Here is a 10,911-nt window from a genome sequence, read left to right as displayed (position 1 = left end):
AATCATACTGTAATTTTTTCACTATAATTATATAAATAACTTTTATTTACTACAATATAAAAATTTAATGTAATTGTCATTAATATTTTTTTATCACCATCCAACATAATTGAAGTTCAAAAGATACAAGATCTATGTTAAAATTTTATTATTATAATTATTATTTTTTCTTTGTATCCTTTTGATTAAGTAATGTATTATAACTTTTATTAGTGTATAAAAAAGAGATTCATTAGAATTTAAAATATTGAAGTAAACAAACATTTAAAATATATTTTAATTTGAATATTTGTTTCCTTTTATATTTTTTTAAAAGTATTTTTAAATTTCATCAACTATGTTTCATTAATGTTTGCAAATTTAATAAATGTGTTGGTTCTCATGAAATTTTATTTGGTATTATAATCTAAAATGTAAATAATTATAATTTATTTTAAACTTTTATTATGATTATTATTTGTTCTTTGTATCATTTTGATCAAATGATGTATTATAACTTTATTAGTATATAAAAAAGATATTCATTAGAATTTAAAAGATTGAAGTAAATAAACATTTAAAATATATTTTAATTTGAATATTTGTTTTTCGCTTATACTTTTTAAAAAATATTTTTAAATATTATCAACTAGGTTTCATTAATGTTTGTAAATTTAATAAATGTGTTGGTTCTCATGAAATTTTATTTTGTATTATAATCTAAAATGTAAACAATTATAATTTATTTTAAACTTATATTATGATTATTATTTGTTCTTTGTATCATTTTGATCAAATGATGTATTATAACTTTTATTAGTGTATAAAAAAGATATTTATTAGAATTTAAAAGATTGAAGTAAACAAACATTTAAAATATCAATTTTGTTCTTTGTATCATTTTGATCAAATGATGTATTATAACTTTTATTAGTGTATAAAAAAAGATTTATTAGAATTTAAAAGATTGAAGTAAACAAACATTTAAAATATATTTTAATTTGAATATTTGTTTTTCTTTTATATTTTTAAAAAAATATTTTTAAATTTTATCAATTATGTTTCATTAATATTTGCAAATTTAATAATTATTTTAGTTCTCATGAAATTTTATTTGGTATTATTATATAAAATGTAAACAATTATAATTTATTTTAAAGTATTTGATATGGAAGAAACAATCATCATTATAATATTGAATATTTGATAATATTATGTTTCCTTTATCATACAAATTTTATTATTTTATAAAAATTAATTAAAATAAATATTGAAGTAGTAAGAAGATGAGTATGGGTATGGGTACGAGATTATACCCGTTATCCGGTGGGGATGGGGATGGGTCAAAAGTTTAATACCCGTTGAGTTTGGGTATGGGGATGAGAATGAATTTTTTTTACGAGGATGTATATGGAATAGCGAAATCCGTACCCGCCCCGCCCCGTTGCCATCCCTGTATATGAGTAGAAATTTGAAATATATAATTCACCTGATAGCAAGTGGGACAAATATGAAAAGTAATATCGAATCTTTCCTATTTCTCCCATAAAAAAACCTAAAATAAAAGAATTCCAAATATTGTGGTCCATCTACCATATTATTAATCTTCAGAAAAATAGAAGCTTTTGTTTGCTGTACAGAATCCAAGTCTTTGTAGTAATAATTTTACAGCACTTGAGTACACAAAGGAGTATTGTACAATGGTATTGTAATTTGGTTTGTTTTTCCTTTTGACCCTTTTGGGGAGAAGAGTGAGGAAGCAAGAAAGAGAAGATGGAAGGTTGAAAATTTGGCCGACCTTGGAGTGGACCCCACAGATGGGTGAGAAACTCAACCAATGAATGGCAATGCAGTAGAATACAAAACAATACAACAAGCTGGTTCGATGTTGGGTTTGTAGGAAGGAAGGAACTATGTAATGTAATGTAATCACGTTATTATTGTGAAGTGAAGTGAATCCTCAAAACAAAAACAGCTGTAATAAATCATAGAAAGAAACAAACAAAGAAACAGTGTCAGCAATAAAACAAGGCACAGAGAAACTGCAAAAGTCAATAAGGGCAACCTATGCCTTTTGGCCCCCATTCTCATTCCGTTGTTGCTAACAAAACTGCGCAAAGACTTTCTCAACAAAACCAATACTAGACGGTTATCTAAGTCTACTCCTCTTCCAACCATCCCCTATTCTTATTATATCAATCAATAAAATTTCACTTCTTCTTCTCCTTCTTCCCTTTAATTTCTCTCTCTCTCTCTCTCTCTCTCTCTCTCTCTCTCTCGCTCCTTCCTTTAACAATTAACTAGAGACGACCCAATTGCCTTCCAGATCTTTTTCCAGGGAAAAGTTTTGATTTTTGGATCGGTAAGGGAGTTTTTGGATTACCAATTCATTATCTGGGTGTTGGGAATTTTCCTTTTTTTTTATCCTTTTCTTTTTGTTTTTCTTTTCTGGGATGATTGAATTGTTTGCTTTATCGATCGACCTTCTTTTGGAATTTTTTTAGTTTTGGACTTTCACTCACGTTGAGTTTTTTTTTTTTTTTTCTTTGCAGTTTTTGTGATAAGAGTTAGATGTTGACTGATAGACGGAAAGGTTGAGGTGGGGCTGGATTATATGGACAGTCTTTGTTGCTTCAGCTCTGTCAGCCAGGTGAGAAATTCTGTCCCTTTGTACTATTTTTTCTTTTTCCTTTGGACATAATCAATCTCCATACGAGGATGTGAGGATGTCATGTGGTGAATGACTGATTGAGAGTTCAGAGTTAAGCTCTGGTGCTGTGCTAATGAATGGACTTGGGACTTTTCCAAATTTTATTTTCTTAATCTTGATGAAAAAGGTTCTGTGAATTGATTATTTCTGTTTAAACAGTTGTCAATAACCAGCTCTTCTGAAAGCATAAGCTTTTGATAGAGACGTAACTATGTTTTTTTCATATCTCTAACAAGCTCGTCCGTGCAAGAATGTTTTTGACTTGAAGACTACAGAATGAATGAGCATGCTTTATCTCATACTGACATTTAATCATAAAGAACAGTGGGGCCATGGAGAATTTTCCTATAATAGGATTGCACTACAAGAATTTTCTTACCTTGTTTTAGGATGTAATTAATAAGTATATCTAGGAGCTGGTCACTCAATGCTTGCCTTCTGAAATGTAGTCCAAGTGAGAGTTAACAAAGAAAATTAAAACTGTGGAGAGAACCTTTGGAATCACATGGCTTCCGATTAAGTTAAAGGAAGAGTATATGGAATGCAGATTCGGAAGGACATGTGCTAGCGTTGGCTTGGATGTGAAAATTGGCAATCATACTAGGGTAAAAGGCTGTGGTTTTAGTATCTTCTATTTATTGCAAAGTGACTGAGAAAAAGATGTAAATCATGGACTTTGGATTGAATGGATGGAATTGATAAATGAGACTGGTATTTGTGAACAATGGAGCTCATCGGGCTTAAAGGGAGATTGACTAAATAGCTACAAGACCAACTGTGTTATATGGTACGTCTTAGAAATTTGGTTTGGGTCTAATTCAACACTACGAAACTTACTTGTGAGGTGAGAGTTTTTTCTTTAATTAATTGATGTAGGTTCTCCATCTCACTTCCCTCTACGATAATTGGATATTTCAAGTTTGAAGTTTGTAGAATTGAACACCTGCGGGTTGTTTAATAATATGTCATAATAGCAAGTGAGTTGACCAGATGAACTCTGATCTTAGAATTTGAATTTTAGTTTAACTCAATCAACAAAACCAGTTTGCTATGTACGAAGTATCTTCCATTTATATACTTTAATTTGGTTATATCAGTAGTCAATGTGATACTTCCAACAGTATTGTATGCTGGGTGGTGAAGTGCCATCCAGCTAGAGCACAAGTTTTTGCGGAAATAGAATATTTTGGTAGATGAATGTACTTACTAGATAAAATAGGTAATAATGGATATTTATATAGGAATACCACCTATCGAGGAACATTTGACATAATCTTTCTTGACATTGTTTGTCCATACGTGGAAGAGAAAAATTAAATTCCCTGTTGAAAGAATTGATTAGATGGAGGATAGATCAATAACAGGGTAGTGGTTGATCAAGGAAAACTCCCAAGAGAAAATATTGAAAAAGCCTATAATGTAAACGCTCTTTCTCATAATTTGGTTTTAAACAGTAGACATTCGTATTGTTTGATTCATGTACCTGCAATCATATGGTTTTGTTGTATATACCGTAAAGGTTGCACAAAAACTCATGAACCCTTGGTCATAGAAGCACTAATTCCATATGAGATCATCTTCTGTTATGTTTCTCTCAAGATTAAACCAATGGATTGTTGATCCTTCCTTACTTAGGCTATATAATCTTCACTTCTTGGCACTTCAAATTATGTTTCTGCCTTGGTGATCCATTCTTCACCTCTGATGATCTTCACTTTCTTAACTGGCATTGAATACAAACCTTGGAAATTCAATCTGACCCCTGGTTGGAAGAACTCCTTTCCTTATGATTGGAAATTTCTCTTTCCAAGCATTCTCACAGAGGTACTGCAAAATGATTTTTGAATAATGTTCAGAAGAGAAGTGGATGGTTGGCATGATGCATGGGCCAAAGAAGGCAAAAGCAGATAAACCCATGTAAGGAGTTAATTCGATGAAAAAGAGAGGTAAGCTAAACAATCGTAAAAATACAACACTAATGCAGGAATAAGACCCAAACAAGTCTAAGATGGGCGGGAGCAACCATTAGGATACAAATGATATCAGACAATGGAAGTTTCTGATATTTCAAACTTGGTAGCAGATACAGCGATGGAATCAGATCATCAGATCAGAGATGGTGCCATGTCAACTAACTAACTCTCTTAAAAGCTTAAGCTATTAAGTGAAAGCCTAAAAATGACTTTATGTTTGCTTACAATGGCTACCTGTTAATTTGAAAATAAGTTGGCATATACTGACAGAAGGCTACTCAAGAGTGTGAAGACAAACAGCAATAGGTAAACTTGAGCAGCTTGTGTTGACTATCTGTTTGAAGGAAGAAATAGTCCTTTATGGGTTTTTCTTTTGGAAAAAATAATTTTAGTAGATTTGAAGGACATGCCATGAGGCTCAAAGAGGGTTGGTCCCTGGCTTCTTCCTTCACTGCCTGAAAATATTGGTGCCAGAGTGGGCAGAAGTGTTACTTGCATCATGAGAGAGAATATGGTTGACTTTGGGATGAATAATTCACAAATCATGCCAATGATGGATTTCTTGCAGCATCAGGGCATTGATTAAATACAAAACACCATAACTAGATGGAAATATGAGATCATTGTTAGTATGTTTCTTCATTTTGTTTCTGACATTGTTAATATTCCCGTTTGGTAATCACAGATTTAAAGTTTTTCTTTCATTTCCGTTAATATACATTATTGAAATATGTTAAACAAAATCTATAAACTCTTCTGTTGTTGCATTTCAATTTCTCTATCTTAAGGTGGTTGGAGGACGATCTTCTTCTAACTCTGGCAAGGGCAAGAGCAGTCAGTCCTCAGTCAAATATGGCTATAGCCTAGTCAAAGGGAAAGCAAACCATCCCATGGAGGACTACCATGTGGCAAAATTTGTCCAGTTCAATGGGCGAGAGCTTGGCCTTTTTGCTATATATGACGGACACCTGGGAGACAGTGTACCGGCCTATTTACAGAAGCATCTGTTTCCTAATATCTTGAAGGAAGTGAGTTGTTGAATCAAACTAAAGAGCTGTTATGCATTTATTACCATAATTTCATCTGATTTATCTGGAAAAGGGTTTTTCTTCATTTCTATTTTATATTGCTTATTGTATTCTGATTTTCTTTTTCTCAAGTTCCTATACTTTTTGTCAATCACTGTAATGCTATCAACCATATGAAATGATAAGTCATTTTAGTTTTAAAGTGTTGAAGAGGTTGGTAAGATCTCTGTCCTAGCAAGATAAATTTGAAAGGTCAAGTACTGGTAAATTTGGCTTATTATACTTTTTCTTACTATCTAAAATATATTTATGATTGTGAATTTGTGATTCTTTATCCAGGAGGACTTCTGGAATGATCCATTCATGTCCATTTCTAATGCCTATGTAACAACAGATCAGGAAATTCTTTCTCATAGTCCAGATTTGGGACGAGGAGGATCAACTGCAGTGACTGCAATTCTCATAAATAATCAAAAACTATGGGTAGCCAATGTAGGGGATTCACGAGCTGTTGTGTCAAGGGGAGGGGAGGCTGCACAGATGACAACTGATCATGAGCCCAATACTGAGAGGGGCAGCATTGAGACAAGAGGTGGCTTTGTCTCAAACATGCCAGGTTCATCAATTAACCCTCTCCAAGTTCTATGAGCTTTTGCCTTTGGTGTTCAATGCTGATTTTTTTCCTATAAAATGAGATTTTAAAAGTCTCAATCTAATTTTCATTTTCAAATTACAACATTTAACTGACAGAGATGGAGACTATATCTGTATGTGTGTGTGTGTGCGTGTGCAAGAGAGAGGTTTGACTGTTCTATATGCATGATTTTACTCATTAGAAAAGTAAATGATGGGTTGAAGGAAATTATGAAAGTTTAAAACAAGTGAAGGATAGGTTAAACTAAATCAAAGTAAGCTGCAGTCATTGTAAGTAACCTGAATTTAAATGTAAGATATTATCCATATTGCTTTATGTATGGCTACCATTCCAATTTTTAGGATGACTGGATCTTATGAGATATCTGTAAAGTAGAATGATTATCAGATGGTTGTGGCTAATACTTGTTAAGTTGCTAACTTCACTACACTTGAGAATAAATTCAAGATAGATTTCTGTAATTTATTCAGCAGTGATATTTATTTTGAGAGATAATTTTCTCGACTTAATGACAATTCATTTATATGTATATGTTTAGTCCTTCTTGGAAAAGTGAGTTAGATGCCATGTGCAGAGCTGCTTGCTTATCACAACACAACTTCATTTATTGAATGTTCCCTGAATTTTGATTTTTGTAGTTATTGTTTTATCCAAATAATATCACAAGCAGCTATGGCCAAGCTCTATACTCACCTTAAACCCTTGATCAAATAATGTGATACGGTCCAATCAGGGTTTTGTCTTGTTGGAAAGTTACCTTAACAGTGAACACTCATAACCTGCCTTAGTTACGACCATTTTGGGAGTTGTCCAAATTCTAGGCTTAAAAAGTTGGAGATTTAGTCTTGTATCAACCAGAATTATGACTTGATAAAACTTATATTTAATAGGCAATCTTTACTTTACAAACCGAATTTATGAGATTAAGTTAGAAATTAAGATTAGTTTGTAATATATATATATATATATATATTTATAATTAAGTTTTAATTAATTTCATATTAATCTATTTTCTATGAAATAATACGTAAAATGTTCAGAATTTCAAATAGAATCTAGCTAACAAGTTGTTGAGTCATTCACAAGCTTGAATTTTGAAAGAAAAGGTTCATAGAAAGTCAAACGGAGTTTTGAGTCCGCTGAATCAAGATTGATTTATTTCCAACCCCGGTGTGTGGATTGTAATGCATACGTAGAAGAAAGAATGCAGCCTAATGTCTCTATTTATGTATTTTTTGTTGGGAGAACAATTTAAATTTTTGAACAAATACAAGTAGGTGGTGTTAAGAAGTGGACTTTAAGCCTAACTCAACCTTACAAAATTGACTTGTTAGGTGAAGTTTGTTAGAAGTGGACTTTAAGCCTAACTCAACCCCACAAAATCGGCTTGTAAAGTGAGGATTGCACCCACATATATATTGTGAATTGGCCTTATCTCTAGTCGACGTGGGACTTCCAACACACCCTCTCACGCTGAGGTATATTCATCTCGTGCGTGGGACAAGAAATTAGTGGGTGGTCTGCGGCCCGATATCGGGTGGAACAGATTCTCCAAGAAAGCTCGGTAGGATAGGCTCTAACTTGGCTCTGATACCATGTTAGAAGTGGGCTTTAAACCTAACTCAACCCCATAAAACCGGCTTGTAAGGTGAGGATTGCACCCACTTATATAATGTAATTTGGTCTTATCTCTAGTCGATGTAGAATTTCTAACACACTATCTTCAAGTCGAAGCATATACATCTCAGGTGTGGGATTAGATATCTATGAGTGGTTTGATAGCAGGATAATAGCAAGTAACAAAGTTTGCTATGATAGATTCTAACATGTCTTTGATACCATGTTAAGAAGTGAATTTTGAACCTATTTCAACCCTACAAAATTGGCTTATAAGGTGAGATTTGTACCTACTTATATACTATAATTTAATCTTATCTTTAGTCGGTGTGGGATCTCCAATGCAGGTTAATACCAATATAAGTTCACTCTTGATGGATTCCACCATCATTATGAGTGGTTAGGAGGAGAGGTGGGATAATTTAAGTTTACTAAATCACATTTTTAAGTCATTTCCACCAATGTAAATGGGAGCTACTGGAAAGAGAGAACAATATTAAGAGGAAGATTGTGTGAAGTGAGGAAAATTTAATAGAAGAGATGTGAGAGTCACATGTGAGTGAGATAGTCTTTATCATTCCTTCTATTGAAATTTTTGAGTGGGATACTCAGGTTTATGCTATTTGGGAATGAGTTCCTCAAGTTTTTTCATAAAACTTATAATTGTAGAATAGAGATGTGCAGCATAAGTGTGGTGGCCCATAAGCCACCGGTCATCGAAATCATGCTTTAATACCATCTTAGAAAACGGATTTTAAATCTAAATTTGTTTTACAAAATCAGTTTGTAAGGTGACACTTATACCCACTTATATACTATAATTTAAACATATCTTTAGTTGATTTAGGATCTCCAACAACTTATAATTGATAGGGTTTCTGAAATTTGTTAAAAACTTGTTATGAGAACAATTTTCTCAAGTTTGTTTGAAAAACTAGTTACCTTGTTTGAAAGAGTGAAACCATATGAAAACTAGTACTCTCTATTAACCATAGTTTCCTACACTTTAGGATAAGTATTACACACTGAGGAGAAACCATATGAGGAGGAATGATTTAACATCACTGTAAAGTGCAAATTACATGAATAATATTTTATTGGATAACTTTATCACCATCATCACAGTTACTGCAAATTAAAAGTTTATCAAATAAATTAGATCTGTAACACTAATTTGAAAAGAAAAAAAAAACAATGTTATACTTTTGAAATGAATTAAGAATCATTTAATTACATTCAAAAGTTAAGATAACAAGTAGTAATAAAGTTTGCATTCTATATGATATCGTTTAGTATAACATTGTCAAATTTTACCCCAAATTCAATTGATCAACGGAACCATATATATGATTGAAAATACTAGGATTCCTTTTTGTTGAATGCTTTCTACTTTCTAATTTTCTTCTTTTTTGTGGTTATATCAGGTGATGTTGCAAGAGTGAATGGGCAGCTAGCAGTTTCTCGAGCCTTCGGAGACAAAAACCTCAAAACACACTTGCGATCTGATCCTGACATTCAGTACGCTGATATCACCCCAGATGTTGAACTTTTGATACTTGCTAGTGATGGTCTATGGAAGGTTGATGTTATTCTCATTTTCTCTATTTTTCCACTAAGGCAAAACTGCATTTTCCATTCCTTAACTCACCTTGAATTTTTTATTTCTTTTGCCTCTGTTCTCCAACAATTTAATTCATTTTTATTTCAACTTTTCCCAGATCCAAAAGTTTGTCCCAATTTCTGACTAACAACATTATTGCAATTGCTAATAGTGGCATCCTATATGTAGACAAGTGCACCATTGGCACTGCATCTAGGGTTTCATTTCATTACCGCTATCAATATTTCGAGTCTAGATTCTTTGCTGAGTTTTTTGTGTTATTTATTTGCTGAGTCTTCAAAATACATTGAAAGGCTAATAACATACACTTCCATAAAGCACTATTATTGAGTCAAATATATGAAGAATCACTAAAAAGTGTTTGCTGCTAATACTTGCAACTGCTTTTTTTATGCCATACATGAAAGTTCCATTAGCATTTTCAGCAGGTTCAGTGGTTGGGAACTTGGGATGAGTGTTGTAAAGTTTAAGTTACATATATTTTTAACAAACATTAAAATAAATTTCTCTTGTAGGTAATTTATGCGTAAAGCTTTTACATTATACATTTTGTTTTCTTGGAAGTGCTAACATAGAAGTCTAAGACAATAGAAAAATGAAAGTAAATGATGCATCAGGGAATTGGGGAAAGGAAAAAAGACATTGTTTTGGCAAATAATTATTCCATGTACTTAAAATTTGCACTTATTCCAGGTAATGGGAAATCAAGAAGCTGTTGATATTGCAAGAAGAATAAAGGATCCACAAAAAGCAGCGAAACAACTAGCCACTGAGGCATTGAACAGAGACAGTAAGGATGATATTTCCTGCATTGTAGTTCGTTTCAAGGGTTGAAAAATGGAACATACACACTCTCTAAAATCAGGGTATATATTTTTATATATATATTATTCTACAAATCAACATGCAATTCCATACCCATGAAAATCCATTATTAATTTGGAATAGGTTTTGCCCCTTCCCTTCATATGTAAAAATATAAAATTTACATTCTCGAATTTAGGTCGTGGCGTTTAGTATTTCTTGATTTCTTCGTTGTGTAGATTCACACCATGATTTTCTTTTAATATGCATTATTATTATTATTATTATTGTGTCGTGGAGCAGTGTGAAGAAGATGATAGCAGCAGTTTATAATTTCAACTGGGATTTATACATTTATTTTATGAACCGATTGTATGATATGGTTGAAATGACCTAGCTTGATTGAGTATTTACATTATTATTTAAAATTGTTGTTGCGAATTTAAGTAACAATGACTATTTCCTGTTGTATACTAACTTTTATTTTATAATTTTTATAATAATTATTGCCTTTTACGAAAGTG

The 10,911-nt window shown here is 32.2% G+C and overlaps 1 protein-coding gene across 1 annotated transcript; it reads left to right on the top strand.

Moving 5' to 3' along the window:
• The first annotated feature begins 2,035 nt into the window (after positions 1–2,035).
• LOC114179260 (probable protein phosphatase 2C 9) lies at positions 2,036–10,674 on the top strand. Its single transcript, XM_028065527.1, has 6 exons — positions 2,036–2,341; positions 2,532–2,629; positions 5,451–5,690; positions 6,030–6,306; positions 9,387–9,541; positions 10,277–10,674. The coding sequence occupies exons 2-6, from the start codon at positions 2,594–2,596 to the stop codon at positions 10,415–10,417; spliced, it is 849 nt and encodes a 282-aa protein (XP_027921328.1). The 5' UTR covers positions 2,036–2,341; positions 2,532–2,593; the 3' UTR covers positions 10,418–10,674.
• Positions 10,675–10,911: the final 237 nt, after the last annotated feature.

This window comes from Vigna unguiculata, chromosome 3 (genome assembly GCF_004118075.2).
Source record: "Vigna unguiculata cultivar IT97K-499-35 chromosome 3, ASM411807v1, whole genome shotgun sequence".
NCBI classification, from domain to species: domain Eukaryota; kingdom Viridiplantae; phylum Streptophyta; class Magnoliopsida; order Fabales; family Fabaceae; genus Vigna; species Vigna unguiculata.
Note: the sequence above shows the minus strand (reverse complement) of the source record. Positions and strands in the feature narration are given on the sequence as shown.